Source organism: Vombatus ursinus, unplaced genomic scaffold, assembly GCF_900497805.2.
Source record: "Vombatus ursinus unplaced genomic scaffold, bare-nosed wombat genome assembly UNPS02011591.1, whole genome shotgun sequence".
Taxonomy (NCBI): Eukaryota; Metazoa; Chordata; class Mammalia; order Diprotodontia; family Vombatidae; genus Vombatus; species Vombatus ursinus.
Genome location: NW_020951369.1, coordinates 4721504 through 4743187, shown reverse-complemented (window position 1 = coordinate 4743187; position 21684 = coordinate 4721504). Strand labels below are relative to the sequence as shown.

Sequence of the window (21684 nt, the reverse complement as noted above, 5' to 3'; positions counted from 1 at the left end):
TCCTGAACAGGCTGAATGTTGCATACAAAGGGTAATCACGATATGGCTTGCTGTCAGTCTGAAAGGCAGAGTTCATTGGAGTTTCTTGGGGATTTTATGCTTAGCCTTGTATCATGTGGTATTTTTTATCAATGACTTGAACAGACACAAAGATAGCATGCTTATCATATTTGCAGATGACACATAATAGGGAAGGATAGCTAACACACTGGATAAGAAGACAGTAAAGATGCAAAAAGATCTTCACAGGCAGATCATGGGGCTCAATTTAATAAGATAAAATTCAACAGAGAAAAATATGTAGAGTAATTTTTAGATTAAAAAAATCAGTTTTGCAAATACAATATTAGGTAGGTATGGGCAGATAAGTCTGAAAAAGTTCTGGCTATTAGAGTGGGCTAAAATGAATATTAGCCACCAGTGTGATATGGCAGCTAAGACATCTACTGTAACCTTATGTTCCATTAAGAGACACACAGCTCCAACCAATAAGGAGATAATAATAGTTTAAGAATTCTAGCCTAAGACCACACATGGAGTATTGTGTTCAGTTATGCGAATACTCAGAAGGGCATTGATAAGTTGGAAAGCATACAGGATGGTGAAGGGTTTCAAGATCATTACATATAAGGATTGCTTAAAGAATGAGTTATGTTTGGTCTTGAGAAAAGAAGACTTAGGAAGCCATGACAGTCATCTCCCAAGTATTTTAAGGGTTGTTGGAAGGGATATTAAAACTTGTTTTGTTTGTCTGCAGAGGGCAGATGTAGGAACGATGAGATGAAGCTGCAAAGAGAAAAACTTAGGCTTGATTTAAGGGAAAAATTTCTAATAATTAAGTTTATTCAAAACCAGAATGGGCTGTCTCAAGTGGTAATGTTCTTCACTGGAGATCTGAAAGTCTGTATGACTATTTGTCGAGTTAGGTATAATTAGAGTTATGGTTATCTATACAGTACATACAGTATTTACTTCTCAGTGCTGTTATAAGAGTCAAATGAGATAATGGATGTAGGGTGTTTTTTAACCTTTAGAGGGCTATGTAAGTTTATTATTATTATTATTATTGTTATACTACAACAACAACTACTACTGGTTCTTTTCCAGGTATGGATTTAATTACATGGCCTCTGAGGTTCTTCACAACTTTGAAATTCTATAAAATGCCTGTTGGTAAGTTATCAACTTGCTGATAGGAAAAGGTTAAAATCAACCAAACATTAAGGCCCTACTATGTGCAAGGTACTGCACTAGGTGATAGGAATACATACATAGATACATAAATACATACATATACACATATACATATGATATAGTAATTGTCTTCTAAGAGCTTATACTCAATGGATTCATTCTATTACTTTTTTTATTAAAGTTATTGTACACTACTGAAAAGAAAACTAAAACTTACTGTTATTGGTACATCTTTTGTTCCTGAATTTAGTAAATGAAGGTTTAAAACTTTTGGCATATCTATAAAAACAATGGGAAAAAACACTGATTTTAACAAGTATATGATAAAGTCATGGTTGAGATATGTTATAATTATAACAAGGATCTTATTAAGAAACATCAAATGGATTCTGTTCTAATAAAGCATATTTATATTTAAAAGATGAGTTCTAAATAGTCAGCTCTTCCAAAATCATCTTTTATACAAAAAGGCATGATCTTCTACAAATGTTCTTGTCAGTGAGATTAGGGATTACTGTCAACTCTTTAGTACAGTACAATACTGAAGGTTAATAACTGTGGATAAACAGTAGCAATAGATCTAACCAAAAAATCAACAACTAAATTATAACACATAATGTAAGAGGGACAATACTGGTCAATATGTACAACAAAGGAATACTTTGTAGATCTGAACATTCTTTAAATCTAGAAGTTAAAATAATTTTTTTTCTTTTAAATTACTCTTTAGATATGGCTATCAAAACAGACACTGAATTAAGAAAAAAAGACTATTTTTTTCCCTCAGTTAAGAAATACATATAGCTTTGCTTAGACTGCTTCGTGGCCTTATTTTTTTTTTCCACTTAGCAAAGTTAATAATAACTGTACCTAAGACAGAAGTGCTATGGCAATTAAAATATCTTGTTAATAAAAAATCCAGGACCTCAGCCCCTTCTGCCCCTCTCCCCCCCAAAAACTCCCACTATCAATTGTTTTGAGTCCCTCAGAAGTTAAGAAAGTAAGATTCTGCTGCATGGTTCATTAAAATGTAGTAACATTAAAAATTCACTGCTGTAGTCACTTTGCATTGTACAGGACTATACTGAATAGTACCCGTGAAAAAACATGCTTTACCTTGTGTCCGCAGTGTACCAAAATCTAACATTTCAGTTGAGGAATAAATTCCAGGAGCTTGGGGAAAAGAAAGATAATGATTGTATTTATTTTGTAAAAGCAACATATATTTAAAACCAGAAATTACTACAGTTTTCTACAAACCTGTGGTAACTTCAACTTCAACAGGAAGAATGATAAATTCTGTGCTGTCTGAAGCATTAGTTTTTATTCTAATGAAGGCTGTGTGATTGTCTGCTTCTCTAGATGAAAAACTGGCTCTCATCACTCCTTTTGTTTCATAGGGTGGGATTTCCTAATACAACAAATACATGCTAATGTAAACATAAAATAGCAAAGTCCTAAAAAGCACTGGTAACTGATAATATTTAATATCATTATAAAGTCATCCAGGCAAAGAAACTAAATGGCCCTAAAGTATATAATTAGTGGCAAAATAATCACAAAAATCATAAGGTAATAACACATCTATAAAATCAATTGTTCCTTAGTATGTTAGCATTTAAATTCAGATTTGGAGCTTTTAGTACAATAGAGGCTTGAAACATTATAATAGTATATGAACAGCATCCTGGGTGTGGGGGATGAAGAATAGAATTGAGAGAGAAAGAGCACAAGGAAGGAGGGAAGGGAATGGGGGGACAGAGTAGAGAAGAGTAGAGAGTAGAGAGAAGGGGGAGGGAGGGAAGGAAGGAGGAAAGGAGAAGACAGAGACAAGACACAATGGCAGAAACAGTAGCACAGAAAGAGACAGAAACTTCCCACCAGTCCATGGCCCTCTCTTCATATGATAAAATTAACACTGCATTTAGCCTACTTTTTTCAAGGAATATTACTTTCAACAACAATTTTTAGGAGGTAAGATATAATAAAGTCCTTCAGCACTTTATTGAGGCAAGCTGAGGCTACCAGCATTTCTCCAGCATATACCATTCTGTTATAGTTCAGAGGTCTGTACCTGTACCTGGCCAGTATATATAGTATCCCTTCTCTGTGTATTTATGTTTAAATTGGGGTTTCTGGTTCTTCATTCAAGCTGATTAGAACCCTCAGCAGCATCTACAAATAAAGTTCTGTCCCTGGAGGTTCTGAATCAGGGGTCTGAAGACCTCTGAGGTACCTTTCAACTCTGTGATCCCAAAGGAAAATCAGCCATACATTTTTAGTTAGGTATCATTAGTCCTTAACTGACTTTCTAGATCTCTCTCACATTTAATAAGAGGAGAAAACAAACAAACAAACAAACAAACAAACAAACAAACAAACCAGTTTAATCAGATTACACCTGGGAGTAAAGTTCATTGTTACTTACCCATAATTTTCTAGTACCCCCTTGCTGACCTGTTGGAAGCTCTAGGTGGAGATCACCACCACTTGAATACATTTCTACAACCTATGAGAAGAACAAATGAAATTCCCATTTATATTCACCTTCAGTAGAAGAGATTTGTGAGAAAAGAAAAATAAGTCTGATATACTAATTATCCTGAGATCAGATAAAAATTCAGTAAAAGATACAGATATTTATTAAGTTAAAACTATCACAACTATGTAAAAAGCACTGTATTCTTGATACTCAAAGTATCATAATTTAAAATAAGCCTAGGAACACGTATCCCAATATTATCAGAATCAGAATGAACAAGATTTATTTGCAGATAACTTCGGTATTCATAGGATGTTAAGTATGTAAAAATCAATAAGAAATGAAATGCTTTAGTGGGTCAAAAGTACTTTTTCCTGGTTATAACTTTATTTTTTTTGTCATGTTTCATTTTATTTTCAGTTCCAAGTTCTTTTCTTCCTCTCTTCCCCTCTCCTACCCATTCAGAAAGCAAGAAAAAAAGAACCCATTACAAATATGTATAGTCCCGCAAAACAAATTTCCTCATCAGCCATGTTCCAGAAAAAGAGGGAAAGAAACAAAATTATGCTTCAATCAGTATTCTGAGTCCATCAGTTTTTTTATATGTACATGGATAGAATGGTATGTCAGGGGTTGTTGGAATTGTGATTGGTCATTGTATTGTTACTAAGTCTTTAAGTTACTAAGTCTTTCGAAGCTGATTATTTTATAAGATAGGTATTATTGAATAAATTGTTCTTCTGGTTCTGCTCACTTCACTCTGTGTCATTTCATACAAATCTTCCCAGGTTTTTCTGAAACCATACCCTTCATCATTTTTACAGCACAAGGTATCCCATCACATTCATACAACCACAACTTGTTCAGCCATAACCCAACTGATAGGCACTTCTTCAGTATCCAATTCCAGAGACACACAGACAACCTCTGCTTTGAATATTTTTATACATAGGAGTCCTTTTCCTCTTTCTTCAATCTCTTTGGGCTATTGATCTAGTAGTGGTATCATTGGATGAAAAGACATGTATAGTTTAGCAGCTTTTTGGGCAGAGTTCTAAATTAGTTTCCAGAATAGTTAGATTTGTTTACAATTCACCAACATTGCATTAGAGTTCCTTTTTACCCATGTCCCTTTCAGCATTAATCATTTTCCTTTTTTGTTATCTTAGACAGTCTGATGGGTATGAGATAGTACCTCAGAGTTGTATTAATTTGTGTTTCTCTAATTATTAATGATTTAGGCATTGTTTTTCATATGGCTATTAATAGCTTGGATTTCTTCCTTTGAAAAATGCCAATTCATATCTTTGACCAGTTAATAAATTTGACTCAGTTCCCAATATATTTTAGGAACAAGACCTCTGATAAGAGAAAAATGCTACAAAGGTGCCCCTCCTCCTGCTTTTCTTCTAATTTTAGCTGCACTGGTTTTGTTTGTGCAAATCTTTTTAATTTTTGGTAATCAAAATTATCTATTTAGCTCCTATGAACCTATCTCATGTGGCATTAACTTTTCACCTACCCATTGATCTGACATGTAATTTCTTCCATATCTCCACTAATCACCCTTTAAGTCTAAATTATTTACCTATTTTGAACTTGTCTTGATATATGGTATGAAAGTTCATTTATGCTTAGTTTCTGCCAGAATATTTTCTGGTTTTCCCAACAGTTTTGGTCAAATAATGAGTTCTGTCTCAATTGCTGGGCTCTTTGAGTTTATCAAAGATGAGGTTACTGTTCTCATTTGCTTCTGTATATAGTTTATCTAATTTGTTTTATTGATCCATCACTCTATCTTACCCCATACCAAATTGTTTTGACAATTATAGTTTTCTAATGTAGTATGCAATTATGCTTGTCCTTCTTCCTTCTTCATTAATTTCTTTGATATTCTTGACCATTTATTGCTGCAGATAAATTTTATTTTCTCCTAGCTCAATAAAAGAATTCTTTGTTGGTCTGATTGGTATGTCACTGAATAAGTATATTAATTTAGGTGGTATTCACATTTTTATTATATTGGCTAAGCCAACCTATGAGCAAATAATATTTCTCAAATTATTGAGATTTGTCTTTTTGTGCATGAATTGCTTTATAATTGTGTTCATTCACTTCTTGAGTGTATCTTGGCAAGCAGACTCTCAAATATTTTCTACTGTCTATGTTGATTTTAAATGGAATTTCTCTATCTCTTCATGCTAGGTTCTACTGGTAACATATACAAACAATGACATTTGTGTGAGTTTATTTCATATCCTGAAACTTTCGGCAAACAACCTTACCAACAAAGTCGATTGTTTTGACTAGTTTTTCAGCTGACTCTTTAGAATTCTCTAGGTAAATCATATCATCTGCTAAGACTGATGGATTTCTTTCCTCAATATCTCTGCTTATTCTGTCAATTTCTTTTTCTTGTCTTATTGTTATAGCTAGCATATCCAATAAAATATTGAATGCTGATGGTAATAATGACCATCCATGCTTCACATCTAATCTTATCAGAAAGGTTTTTAGTGTACCCTCATTACAGAAAATGATTGCTTTTGGTTTTATACAGATACAGCTTATCATTTTAAGGAAAGTTCGTACTATTCCTGTGCTTTCTAGTGTTGTGGTTTTTTTTTTTAAGGAATGGGTGTTATATTTGATGTCAGCTTTTTTCTGCATCTATTAAAATAATCATCGGATTTTTCTTGCTTTTGTTGCATTAATATGGTCAATTATACTTAGTTTTTTTAAAAAAAATCAAACCAATCCTGCATTTCTGATAAAAATCCAGCCTTGTCATAGCGTATGATTTTTGTAATACATTGCTGCAATCTCCTTGCCAGAATTTTTGTTTTTGTACTGATATTCATTAAGGAAATTGGTCTGTAGTCCTCTTTTTCTGTTTTGACTCTCCCTGATTTAGGTATAAAGACCATATTTGTGTCACAGAAGGAATTTAGTAGGACTTCTCCTTTAGCTATTTTTAACAAGTTTATACAGTATTGAAATTAATTATTCTTTAAATGTTTGGTAGAATTCCCTCATAAATCCATCTGATCCTGGGGCTTTTTTTTTTTTTTTTTTACAGAGTTCATTGATGGCTTGCTCAATTTCATTTTCTATGATAGGACTATTTAAGTATTCTATTTCCTGTTCTGCTAATTTGGGTAATTAATATTTTTGAAAAGATTCATTCATCTCATTTAATCATCAATATTATTGGTATATAGCAGGGCAAAATAGTTCCTAATAGTTACCTTTATTTCATCTTCATTGGGTATGAATTTACCTTCTCATTTTTTGGATGCTAGTAATTTGGTTTTCTTTTGGTTTCCATTTGTTGCCCTTTCAGTGTCATCTATAAATGTTCTCAAGATAATTTAGCTTGACTTGGTCTCATGCCAAGCTTTCTGAAGGCTTGTTTTCTTCTCAGTTCTCCTTTTCTGTGTTTTGTGAAGCAGTATTGTTTGCAATCATGTTGTCTTACTGGGTAGAATTTTGCAAATGAGATTTATGTTAAACTATGCTACCATGTTTCTTTGGTTAGCAAGGAAATTAAATGTTTGCTGACTGAAGTGATTTCTGGGCCTATTTGCTCTTATCATTATGGTGATCATTTAAAACATGTTAAACTTACTCTAAGAAATGGTCAGGATCTTTACTTCAATTCATTTTCCATCTTCTGAGTCAATAGGAGTTTGCAGCTGTTGCTGTAATTACAAGCAATGTCTTTTTCTCATCTATTCCCCCCATTTGGTGAAGTGACAAAGTAGTGATGAGTAACTTCAATTATCCAGACATCTGTTGTAGTGCTCTCTCTCTTCCAAAAGTGGAACATTTGACAACTTTTTGACTTGCCTTGGTGATAACTTCATCCTTCCAAACAGCAGAGGAACCAATATTCCTCTCACTAATAGGGAGGAAGAACTTGTTGCTTTGATGGGAGTGAGAGGAACCTCATGGAGAATGGACTACTCTCTCCTTAAGAATGTGATGGGTGTCCTAGATTATTAGGAAAGCAGATTTCACATGGTTCAGAGGAAAGCCAGAATTCCACAGAGTAAAATATTACAAAGGAAGTGAGCTCAGAAAGAATGAAAAATGTACAAGGGTGAAATTCTAAAGAAAATGAACTATGAGATTTGTCTGAAAATACCAATGTGAATGTATGGGGAACTCACCAACCAACTTAGGATTTAAAAACTACATGTAAAGAAGATGGAAGCATCTTATAGCAGATTATAGAAGATGACTATAAGAGCATGATCCAATAAAAAAGTGTTAAGAATGAACTGATGCTGGTGAGAAGAGATAAGGAAGATCAAAGATGAGACGGTATCCTTGCTTTGGTTGGTTGGGATGATTGCATCTGAGTATAACAGGGAAAAAGGAGAGCTGCTCAATTTTAATGGTTTCTATTTTCTCTGCAAGAAATGACCTTTTCACTAGAAATGACAAAATAAAAATGATAACCAGGGAGTTGATACTTGAGAAAGATGAGAAAGTGAGAAAATATCCAGCTCTGACAACACCTGGATAAGATCAACTACATCCTTGGGTCCTAAAAGAACTGAGGGATATGATTGTTAACCTACCATCCGTGATATGTGAAAAATCATGAGAATGGGAGAAATACCAGAAGACTGGAGAAAATGTCCCTGCTTTCAAATATATAGCCTATAAACTATAGCCAGTGATCTTGACTCTGATTCCTAGAAAAATTTAGGATTGCTCATTAAAGAATTGATGAACATCTAGAAAAGGAAGCACTGTCCAAAAAGCCAACACAGCTTTATCAAGAGGGAGATTAAGATTAACCTAATCTCCTTTTCTGACAAGACCACTAAGTTCCTAAATGGGGGGAATGTTAACATTGTGGTTTTTCTAGACTTTAAAAGCACAGTTTTGGATAAAGTATCTCATAATATTCTTGTGGAATAGTTGGAGAGATATGGATTAGATGATAATGTAATCAGAAGAATCTATAACTCATTGGATGCTTGGACTAAAAGAAAGTTGTTAATGGTTCAATGTCAATGTGGCAAGAAATCTCCAGTGGAGTACCTCAGGGATCTGTGCTCAGTCCAGTGCAGCTTAACATTTTTACTAATGAATTGAATAAAAGCATAGACAGTGTGTGCATCAAATGTGCAAATGACCCAAAACTGAGGACACAAAACACACTAGAGATGACAGGCTCCAAAAAGATCTTGATAGGCTACAGCATTGGACATAATCTAATTAAGAAGAAATTCAATAGGGATAAAAATAAAGTTTAGCACTTAGATACAAAAATCATATTTGAAAATAGAATATGGAAGAGGAACATGGACAGACAGCAGCTTTCTGAAAAAGATCTCTTGGTTTAAGTGGACTGTAAGACAAATATAAGTTTAGTAGTGTGTTGTGGCAGCCAAAACAAGATAATGTAATACTAGCTAAGAGAGCCATAACTTCCAGGAATAGGGAGCTAACACTAAGTCCCACTCTACTCTGCCCCTTGTCAGACTTCAAATAGAATACTGTGTCTCATTCTGGGCATCACAGGAGATAAGCTGTAGAGTGTCAGCAGAGTAAATGGCCTCTACAATCCATGATATACAAGGATCAGTCAACAGAACTGGGCATGTTTAGCTTGGAGAAAAGAGGCAGTGGGGACAAGATAGCTTTCTTCATGTATATGTAGGTCTTCAAACAGAAGTCAGAAGAATACCTGTCAGGTATGTTACAGAGTGGGTCCTTTTTGTCTATGGATTGGACTAGATGGTTACTGAGTTCCCTTCCAATTCTGAAATTCTGTGATTCTGTTAATTTTTAGCTTATTTCTAATTAGTTGGTGAATTGCCTATGCACAGGTATAATTATGAAATGATTCTGACACTAGTAATCAGTCTTTTAAGATACAGTGAATTTCAATTTTTCTGTTATTATTTGGTGTTCATCATATCTAATACCTTTCGACTTTTGTTGAAAAAAGTACTCATGATATATAAGTATGAAGCTTCTAAGTAATACACGAATATTAAAACTGTTATTTCTTAATGCCAACCCATGAAAAAAAGTCACAACACAATGCACTATGCTCCCTGAACCTACCTTCACTTAAGTCACTGAACGTCAGGCTACAAACTGACATGATACAGAGACTTTTGGGAATTGGAGGGAAGAGAAAGGAGGAAATAAGAATTTATTGAGCATCTACCACAACAGTGCTAAGCATTTTTACCTTATTTAATCCTCATAACAGCTTGAGATGGGTGCTATTATTATCTCCATTTTACAGTTGAGGATACTGAGGCAGACAGACGTTAAGTGATTTGCATAGGACCACACAGCTGGTAAGTACCGAGACCACATTTGAACTCAGGTCTTCCTTATTCCAGAACTAGTGCTCTATCCACTGTGCCAAATAGCTGCCTAAGTGAAACTGTATATAGAATTTATGTATTTTATTCTTTGCCACAGAAACTGGTATATAAATATCGATTATTTTCATGGTATCCTTTTTGATTATTCTTATAATAAGTGCTGTAAATGAAATGACTAAGAGTCTCAAGAGATAAAATTTATTGCTTCCTTTGGGGGAACAACGAAACCAACTTCACTAACTAGTTTATTCATTTTTCCCAGAAGAATGTGTGACCAGTCTTTCCACTTAACTGAAATTTCTTGTGTATTCCAATATCATTAATAGTGATTGATAATAACAAATATTCATTTTAGTTTGGTTCCTCTAGTAATGTATCAATTTGTTGGTTGTTGGACAAAAATCTCACAATTAGAACAGCAATATACAAATTAATGACTTTATAGATAGTATAAAATTCAAATGTCCCCAGGCTCTTGTTGGCTAATCCATTGAAGTATAATTGATAAAGTCTAAACAGAATGATTTATGTCTTATTGTGCACAATAGAAAGCCCCAAAGTTGGATAAGTCAGGGAGACACATGGTCAATTCTGATCTGAAGGAAAATTACTTAGTCAGCAGTGTGCAGGATGGACTAGAGTTGAGAAACTTGAGTTATAAAGATCATTTAGCAGGCTGTTGCAATAATCTAGGGTCAAGGTGGTGAGGGTCTGAAGTAAGCTCATAGCTATTTGAGTGGAAAAAGGAGGTTAGATGCCAGAGATGTTGTGGAAGAAGCAGCAGCACCATCGCATAACTGACTGGATCTGTGGGGTGAAGAGTAAAGAACTGAGGGTGATACAGACGCAGGAGACTAATAGGATGGTGGCGTCTTCACAGAAACATAGAATGGAATCAACTGAACACGGAGAGGGACTGGCCTTGGCAATGAGAAGGGTTATCTCTCTGTAAGACTTGAGGAGGAGAAAAGGGATAATAAAGTCAAGGAGGTCTGTGATGAAGACAATGGAAAAAGTGGGAGCTTTAGGTGAATGGCCTCAATTTTCTTAGTAAAGAAAGAGACAAAGCCCTCCGGATATGTGGAAAATTTGAAAAGGAAAGAGAAGTTTTAGAATAGCTTCAGTAGGGAGAGATATGGAATCAATTAGGGAGGAATAAAATGCTGTATTGGAGTGAGGCCCCAGTTAAAAGTGATCCCAGAACAAAGCCCTAATTTTCTAGCTAAAGCTGGAGAGATGAGTAAATAAAAGGAAGTATCAACCAGCATAAAAAATTTTTTTTTGTAGCTCTAGAACAGGCCTGCACAACATACTGCCCACAGGCCACTTGTGGCCCACCAAAGCTGCCATCAGGCGATATGTTGTGCAGTCCTGTTTTACATCCTCTAGATTTTTCAAGGGCTGCCCAAAATACTTTCTCAACCCAAGAGCTGAATGTTGTGCAGGCCTGCTCTAGAAATACTCCCAAATAAGTAGCAGCTGAATAGAAATACCCCAAATATGTAGTATATAACTCTGAAACAACTGCAGGCAGTGATTCAATGGATAAAAAATGGATTTTTTCCACTAAGGTTACATCAACAACTAAAAGAAATGAAGCAAGAGACATATAAGCTCTGGAGGAAAGGACTGGAAGGAGAATAAACAGCTTAGAAGTGAAGGTAGTAAACCTGACTAATGTAACAGACTCTGAAAACAAAAGAGAAGATCAGACAGAAACCAGTGACTGCATGAGAACAAGAAATATTAGAAACAAAATGAAAAGACTAAAAAAAATAAGATATGTGATATCAAAATCAAATACCTGGAAAACAGGTCAGGGTTACATAATTTAAGAATCACTGAACCCCATGAAAACCATGATTTAAAAAAAAAAAGGCTTGGACATTATATTTCAAGAAATCATAAATGAAAACTGCCAAGACCCATTAGAACTACAGGGTAAAATAAAGATAGAAAGTATCCACTAATCACTTCCTAAAGGAAAGCCCCAAAGGAAAAGTCCCAGAACGGTTATATCCCAAACCCAGAGTTACATATCAAATAAATAATGCTGGAAACATACAGAAAGAAGCAGTTCAAACAACAATGAACCACAGTTAGGATTCCATAAGACATGACCCTTCTACTAAAATTGAGAGATCTTGAAATACAATATTTCAAAATGTAAAACATAAAAATGTACAACTAATAATAGCTAATTCTGAAAAGTTAAGTATAATCCTGCAGGGAAAAGAGTAGGCTTTTGATTCAATACAGTATATTCAAGTATTTCTGATGAAAAGATTGGAACAGAGGACCTCAGAAATGCAAACACGAGATTCAAAACCTAAAAAGGTAAATTTATTTGGTCAATTTAAAGGAGTTATATGATGATAGGAAAAAAAAAGACCCCAAACAACAAATGCCCTCCCCCCATAATTCTAATTCCTTCAAAGGGTATGAAAAAGTTAAATTAAGAAAACAGAGGTCCTAGTAGGTAGACTAATAGATTGGTTCAGTTCTTAGAGTTTTAAGAGAGGAAAGAAAAGGGAAGGTAAAGGGAATATAACTATAGAAAAAGAGGCATAAGGTAGTGGAACTTGCTCTTTCTCATAATGGGGTACACACAACAACATTTTAATCCAAATAACTTTGAAAGACTTAAGAACTCTGATCAATTCAATGACCAATCATGTCTCCAGAAGACAGGTGATGAAGCATGCTACCTATATCCTGACAGCAGGTTGATGGTCTCAAGGTATAGAAAGAGGCAAACATTTTTGGACAACACCATTATGTGGATTCTATTTGCTTGACTATACTTATTTATTATAAGGGATTCCCCCACCCCTTCCCCTTCTCTAGGTTTTAATTGGGAGAGCAGTTCGGTGAAGTTAGCAATAATAATGCCAAGAAAAATGGATAGAAGGGAACAAAAAGAAAATTAAAAGGAAGCACAGACAAAGAGGATACTTTTGAAAACAACACATGGAATTGTTAAATACTTTTTTTTTTTAAAGCAAGAATATGAAATGGAGATTCACAGTTTCTATGTAATCTTCTTTTGGTGTTATGCTGTATACAGTCAGATCTGCTATCAATTGTTTTGAAAAGACAAATTTGTTCCAACCTGATTGATATATTAGGGAACAGTCTGAGAAAATTCAAATTTTATGTTTGATTATATGCAATTTTGTTTGAGATAAAATGAGAGAGGACAGAAAACAGTATTACCTCCTAACAAATGCTTACAAGTTGTAACTCCTCTGATGCCCACTTCCACAAGCAAACTTCAGGTCTTATTCCAGTTAAAGTGCCATATTTATTGTGTATCTTCTGGAACAGTAGGAGCTGTAGGCAGTAGCAGGCTGATCTGACCTTCCCATAGGCCCCCACCTTCTACCAAGGCCCCAGAGGTCCAAAGTGTCAGTTGACGTACCAAGCCCCAAGTCACTAGACTTTGACAGCCCAGATTCTGTAGGAACTGGGGTGCAGGCTAAGCAGCAGCCTGAGGCCAAGGACACTGTCACCATTAATTGTAGTGTTTATGTATTTTTCATTCATTTAACACATATAAGACTATGTTACCATTTTTATTAGGTTCCTATCTTTTTTTTGGTCATTAATGAAGTTCCTAAATGCTGTGTCCCTCGCCCCATTTTGCCCATAAGCCTTGTGGTTTATATTGTGTTATTTGACCTAGTGTAATGATTTTTAGGAATGAGTATATCAAATTATAGCAGAAGTGACTATATAAGGAAATGGTCTTTTTTGGTGTTTAATTTTTTGGGAAAAATTAAATAAAAAAAAGAATATGAAGGGAGATAAAGGCAAAATAGAAACATAAATGATCTGAGCAAGTTTATAGAAGAGTCTATACTGGAACTGCAACAACAGTATATTACTGATTTTTATTTCTGCTATTTATGTTTACCTAAATTACCTTAGAATAAGAATGATTTTTTTTGCTTTATATTTTCTTAAATTTACAGGAATGTAAACCTGACCACACAGCGAAGCATAATGTTGATGTATCAAGTTGAAAATATCTTACAGTTGAATGTTTGAAATTTTGATTTTATGAGGGCACCAGTCATCCTTCTTCATATCCTTTACTATGTTCTTTTGGAAAGTTCACTTCAAATCCTCTAGATTAAACTTAACTCTTGCATAAAGTATTAGTATAACTTGTACACCAAGTAAACAGTACCAAGGCAAATAAAAAGGCCAAGCATATTAGAATTTTAAGAAAATAACCCTGCCTTAGATGACATTTTGATAACTAAAAAGTTTGGGGGAAAAAAAGGGCAGCTGGGTATAAGCAAGTTAGGTGATGCTGTTTATATATATATATGCATACATACACACATATAAGATACGTATATACATGTATAAGTAAATGTATATAAATGAACACATGTATATTTGTATACATACACATATACATACATACGGGAGTACTGCAGTTAATTCCTTTTTATTATAAAGCTGGAATCAAGATATGTGGTCAGAAAAACATATTTCATTGTTGTTGATTTTTCCTAATAGTGGCATAGTGGTAGTGGTAGGAAGGAGGAAAGAACATGAGTTCAGATGTATGTAATACTACTCCTCTACTGCAGTGTACAGCAGCTTATGCTGCATACTTTGGCAAAAGGGAACAACAAATCTTTCCCTTTGACTGCAGGCCTTTCCGAAAATAGCCAGGGGGAAAATAACAGTTGTATGTAGGTGGAGTTTCTTTGAGGATCTGTTACAGAAGCTAGATAGAACAAGAAGGATATTCTATTACCTAACGAGGCAAAATGACATCAATTTATCATTAGGAATGACAAGAGAAAAAAAAGGTTTATTATATCTTCCTTGCTTCATTTATGTATTGTGAAAGATGTTGGCTACAACAGTACTTTTCTTTTGTTTGACAAGTGATGTTTATTTAAATAAAGGAATTAAACTTCTTAAGCGCCTACTATGGGCTAGTCACTGTCGCATCCTCTTTCAGAATATTCCCTATCGATGTTGGGCAAGTTAGGAAAAGCTCCCATGGCTGATAACATGGAAAGCAATTCCTATTTATTCTAGGTTATTCTTCATCATTCATGGACTGTATATCTTATACACAGAATATTCAAGTATCTTGTATTTGCCTTACTTCCCTTCTGACCATTTTGCTGCTTAGTACTACCTCTAGAATGGGGTTCTGTGTGGAGAAACAATATTTTAGCTCCTATACTTTTTTGCAGCCTGCCAAAAATGGGTGGGCCAGATAACATTTATTATATAAGCAACCATGTGTTGGCTGCTATGAGTCATGGCTCCACCAGATTAAACTGAAGGTTTCCCAAGTCACCCAGAATTAAATCTCTAGACTTTAATAAAACAGCTTTGCATCCATATTGGGTCCTTGGAACTTATTCTGAGGGTCACTGGTATGCTATATATCACAGTATCTTAGTAATCAGTAGACCAGAGGAGAGAGAAAAAGGTCCTCTGCTTTAGTTGAAGACTTTCTGAAGTATCAGTAGGAAGTACCAGTAACTCTCATGCTCAAAGAGTACATAAAATGGAAGGCTAAAAGTTTGGATGATAATGAGCCACAACAGTGTAAAAGTTAAGGGCTGTAGAGTTGGTGTGTTTCACATGCCTGGAACTGGGGAAAGGGGTTAGTTACATTTAGGTAAGGGAAATGGCTGCAGACAGTGGTAACTGCTGGATACAGTTCTGCTCTAGCAACAACTGAAGGGAAATGTAGTACACATTTTCCCATTAGCTAATCTTTTACTTCGAAGTAGCACCAGTGAAAGATCATAGAAATTGGAATTATAACTTATTTACCAACAACATACCCACAGAATCACAGTATCTTAGTCCTGAAGAGTCTTACGGTTCAACTTTTCATGTGGTCATCTGACTCAATTACCAGAGATGATTTGCTTACATTTATATTGGGACAGAAACAACTTAAGGCATTAGCCTAGAAAGGAACAAATCTTGTATGGTGGAAAATAGGACCACTGTCAAACTATTTAAAGTATTTTATGCTGCAGACCCAAGCAATTTTAGAGTTGTTAAAGAAGTAAATTTAGGCCAAAGAAAGATCTATAAAAGCATTCTCTCTTTTTTTAATACATTTATAATGAAACATCTGGGAAGAGAAGACAGCAAATCCAAATAAGCTTAAAAATAATAGTTTTAAATACAAATAAATGCAGTCTTTAAAATACTCTACCCCTACCCTCCAACCTAGAAGTAACTGAGTTTTGGGGTAATTTCTTTAATCCTTCAGTAACTGAGTTTTCAAGTGATTTCTTTTACGTGATCTTCAGCAAGATCACATAAGTTATCAAGACGCACTCACCTGTAAAGGTTCACTGTGAGGATTGTGTATATTGATTATAGGTGAAAAACTGCTATTTACAGGAACTCTGGCCCCAATAAATGGGCGCAATCTATATGGGTTTGGAACACCAACACCAAATACCTGTTTCAAAACAGAAAAATAAAAGATGCATTTAAGCTACATCTCCATTACTTTAATTTATCTAGAACTGAGACTGAGAGGCAAGCAGCACTATGAAGCAGATACAGAGCTAGTTTCAGAGTCAGGAAGATCTGGGTTCATGCCCCTTCTCCAACACATTTTAGTTGTGTGACCCTAGCAAGTCTCTCTTTAATCACATATATATGATGTAGCGAACACATTTCCTGTACAATTATTTTTATTATACAGTTATTAAGAATTAAAATGACACTACCATGTACGCACACAGTTGTTCACATAGTGTCCCACCACCCTTGCCTCTCTTTGGATTCCTAGTGCTTAAAATAGTATATGGCACACAGTATGGCTCAATAAATGCTAGCTGACTATTTGACAGATACCAGGAATTAATGTTATTGAAGTTATATCACAAAAATGAACCAAAAGGAGTTTATCTCCAAATCCTGACCACTCTCTCTCTGGCTAATTCCCAAGGTGTGTTCTAGAGTAAAGCAATTTATGACTGAATAGCTAGGCCAGTCCCAAGTTAGCCCTGCACGAGATGATGCTGCGGTCAGTCACTACCTAGCCACTTAGTAGAAAACAATCCAGATACCAGCCCTTTAGGAAGATTAAACTGATCAATGTGGTTTTTGGTTTTGGTGTGGGACAGGGAGGGGAAGAATGCTGTTCATAAGGCAAACAAGCTCTTTCTTTAATCTGTTCATTTCATTTAGCAAATATTGTAATGTCTACTATGTACATAGCACTATGCTAAATGGTGACGGACATATGGAAGAACAGAATTAATGGAAGAAATAACAGAATAAGTCAATATACCAACAAGTCTTGTCTAAGCTCACACCACACTAGCCTACCATTGTGATCATTTCACAAGCATACTTTGTTTTATCATGCTTCACAGATATTGCATTTTTTACAGATTGAAGGTTTGTGGCAACACTGTTGAGTAAGTCTATCGGTGCCATTCTTCCAATAGCATGGGCACACATCATGTCTCTGTGTCACATTTTGATAATTCTCACAATGTTTCAAACTTTATCATTATTATAATATCTGTTATGGTGATCTGTGATCAGTGATCTTTGATGTTACTATTATAACTATTATATTATGTTACTATTATATATGTGGGCACCATGAACCATGCCCACATAAGATTTGAATTTATAAACTAAAGTCTTTATTTGCTTTAAAATAGATAAATCATAAGTATCTTTCAAAAGGCCTTCCTAATAAATTATCAATATGATTTAGAAATTTTTATTCATCTTTTTAGTTTTTACATTACATTGACTTCCAAGTATATTACTCACTCTTGCTCTATCCAGAGAACTACCCCTTGTAACAAAAAATAAAAGAGAAAAAAGCTTTGCAAAACTAATTGCCATATCAATTGTCTGAAAGTTAAGTGTAATGTTCCAAATCTATAGTTTCCCAGCTCTGTAAAGAGGGAGAAAAGTCTACTTATGGTTTCTTTCTTTCAAGTTTGGTTACTTTAATCATAGTGTTCAGTTTCACTGTAACTGTTTTTTTTCAATTTGCAATGTTATGAATTATATATATGACACACACACATATATATATATATAATTCCTCTGCTTTTGCTTATTTCTCATTCTTTTGTAAATCATATTCATCATTCCCTACCTTGTGGTAATAATTCCTTTATTATAATATACAACTATTTAGAAATTAATTAATCAATGGACATCAACTTGATTTTCGGTCTTTTAGCCCTGAAAAAGTATGACTATTTTGTATAGAAGTTAATTTCTTAATTTCTCTTTTAAAAATTTTGTTAATGTAAATTTTCAGAAATATAATTTTCCCTCTGAAGCCTATGTCAGCTGCATTACAAAAACTTTGGTAAGGCATGTCATAACTATAATTACCATTCACATATTTATTGTTTCTATAATTTGTTTTTGACCCATTCACTGCTCAGTATGTCAGTAATTGTCCATCCAGGTCGAGATCTTTTCGCTTGAGTTCCCTTTGTTAATTAAAAATTTTATTACACTTTGGTCTGACTGTTTAGTATTTCTGCTTTATTATTTATTTATAGTTTCACCTTGCACACTGTCTACTGAGAAATAGTTATATTCTTTAATATTCCCTTTTAAAGACACTGTAAGTCAGATCCAAATTCTACAATTTTTATTTAGTTTAATATATTTCTTTTTGTTTCCCTTTGTTAGATTTGTCCAACTTTGGAGGGACCTATAAGTATGTTTAAAATTGTGGTTTTTGAAATTCAGTCAGCTTTTTCTTTCTTTTCTTTTTTTTTGGTGAGGCAATCGGGGTTAAGTGATTTGCCTAGGATCACACAGCTAGTAAGTATCACATGTCTGAGTCCGGATTTGAACTCAGGTCTTCCTGACTCCAGGGCAGGTGCTCTATCCATTGTTCCACCTACCTGCCCCAGCTTTTTCTTTATGACTTCACAGCTGCTATTCCATTTTGTGTATTTATGCTTAGCATTTGACATTGATTCATTATCTATGGTTCCCTTAAGCTTAATCTAATTTTCATCATTTCATCATTTAATTTCTCTTGACATTATGGATTTTCATTTTGACTTTGTTTGCAATTCCTGTTTGTTAGTTTTTTTTTACTTGAACAACAGTAAATGTTGTTATCTCATTTTCATTCTATATTGTAGAAATAAAAAACATTTTTATTCAATTTTATTTTATGTCCATATTCCCTCTCCCTCCCCACCCATTGAGAAGCCAAGAAAAATAGAACCTATTATAAATACGTATAAACATGTAAAACAAATTTCTACATTAACCAGGTTCCAAGAAAAAAAAACAAAACGGTTCAATTTGCATCCAAAGTCCATTAATTCTCTCTCTGGAGGTGAGCCCTCCATGAGACACACACAAGAAGTGAATGAACCCTTTTTTATCATGAGCCTTTTGAAACTGTCATTGGTCACTGTGTTGAGTCTTCCCATCTGAAACCACCCCATTCATCATTTCTTGCAGCACAGTAGCATTTCATGACATTCATGTATTTTAAGTCCCCAACTGATGAGTACCTTTTCCCCATATTCCCTCCAAAATGTTATTTTCTTTTCTTGTCTTCTTAGCCAATCTTATGGCTACTAGGTAGAACCTAAGACTTGCTTCAATTTGCATTTCTCTAATTACTGGTGATTTAGAGCAATTTTTCCCCCACATGGCTATTGATACCTAAGGTTTCTTCCTTTGAAAAATGCCAAATCATCTCCTTTGACCATTTGTCAATTTAATGGTGGCACTTATTCTTATAAATTTCACCCAATTCACTATATATTCGAGAAGTGACAGCTCTATCAGAGAAACTTGCCGGAAAAATTTTCCCCCCATCCCAACTTTTCTGTTTTTCTTCTAATTTTGGCTACATTGGTTTTGTTTGAGCAAAAACCCTTATTTTTATATAATCAAAATTATCCATTTTATTTCCTGTGAAATACATCTGATTTGGTCATGAACTTTTTGCCCACATGATCTTTCATATCTAAATCAAATATCCATTTTTTGCTTATCTTGTATACAATGTGAGAAGTGGTTCTATACCTAGTTTCTCCTAGAATACTTTCCAGTTTTCTTAACAGTTTTTGTCAAATAGTGAATCTTTCCCCTCATAGCTGGGCTCTTTGGGTTTATCCAACATTAGGTTAATGTGCTCATCTACTTCTGCATATTGTCTATCTAACTTGTTCTTCTTTCTTTCTTACCCAGTACCAAATAGTTTTGATGAATATAGCTTTGTAGGACAGTTTGAGATCTAGTATTACTTGACTTTCTTACTTCCCTTTTGTCCTCCTGCTTGATTCCCTTAATATTCTTGACTTTTTGCTCCCCTAGATGAATTCTGTCATGATTTTTCAATCAAATATCTATATAAAGTAACTATGTACTAGTTTGATTGGTATGTCATGGAATAAGTAAATTAATGTAGGTGGTGTCATTTTTATTACATTGGCTGAGTCTACCTATGAGCTATTAATATTTCTCCAGTTATTTAGATCTGTCTTTATTTGTGTGTTTCATAATTGTGTTCATTCAATTCTTGTGTGTGTCTCTGCAAGCAGACACTCCAATATTTTCTACTGTCTATCATGATTTTAAATTGAATTTCTCTATCTCTTCCTGTTAGGCTTTTTGTTGATAACATAAAGAAATGCTGAAATTTGCATGGGTTTGTTTTATATCCCAAAACTTTGCTAAAGTTGTTAGCTGTTTCAATTAGTTTTTCAGTTGACCTTCCATTACTACTCCCAGAATTATTTCAGAGGTCCACTGAGATCTCTTTCTGTCCCTTTGATTCCTTTTTTATTCATTGGCACTAGAATGTTTCCAGTAATGCTGCTGCTTCTACAACAGCGGGGTACTCTTGGCTAGTCTCACCCTAGTGTCCTTAGACTTCTTTGTTTACCTTCTTAAGCTGCCCTGGGATGGAAAAATAACTCATGGTAACTTTTCCTTGGATTTCTTCACCAGAATTCAGGCTGGTGCCTTTTCTATATTGCTGTGGAAATGTACTAGGAGAGTTAGGTAAGAATTCTGACTCTCACTCTGCCACCTTGACCCCACCCCTCCTCATTTTCATTTTATTAAGTCTTTTATTTTTAAATTTTCCCTAGGACCATAGATTTTATTTTTTCTTTCATTTATTGGGGCAAATCTTTATTATGTATTGCTTGTTTTTCCTTTTGAGCATTTTTAAAAAATCACCATGTTATATTCACAGCTACTTTTTTATGAGTGATTCCTTTTGATCTTCTCTAAGTTCTCTTCCATGTATTTCAGAAACATGTTACAATGACCCTTCTTTCTTTCATATTACATTCTTTTTTTTTTTAAGGTCAACATTATCCCTCAGTATCCCCCTCTCTTACCACTCCACTTCCCTTCCAATTGAGAAAAAATTAAAAGAAAACCTTTGTGACAAATGTGCAAAGTCAAGCAAAACAAATTTCCACAATGGCCTTGACCAAAAAGAAGTCATTAGTTTTAAATGTGTTTCCTGTATAGACCAGATTTTTGGGTATTCTTACTCAGTCTGTCCCTTATTTTAGTTTATTTGACATTTCAGTGTATTCACATTTGAAGATATTGTCATTAGGCTTGTGTTTTCATACATTTGTTTATTTTCAATTGATTTTAAATGTT

At 34.4% G+C, this 21684-nt stretch overlaps 1 protein-coding gene across 1 annotated transcript in view; it reads right to left on the bottom strand.

Moving 5' to 3' along the window:
• Positions 1 to 21684, bottom strand: part of TMEM131 (transmembrane protein 131) — a 163237-nt gene that overhangs the window by 59673 nt on the left and 81880 nt on the right. Inside the window, exons 8-12 of the mRNA XM_027856653.1 lie at positions 16376 to 16498; positions 3623 to 3703; positions 2455 to 2605; positions 2311 to 2367; positions 1412 to 1473 (exon numbers count right to left, since the gene is read on the bottom strand). Coding sequence (XP_027712454.1) covers positions 1412 to 1473; positions 2311 to 2367; positions 2455 to 2605; positions 3623 to 3703; positions 16376 to 16498 — 474 coding nt within the window. The remainder of the gene's footprint in view (positions 1 to 1411; positions 1474 to 2310; positions 2368 to 2454; positions 2606 to 3622; positions 3704 to 16375; positions 16499 to 21684) is intronic.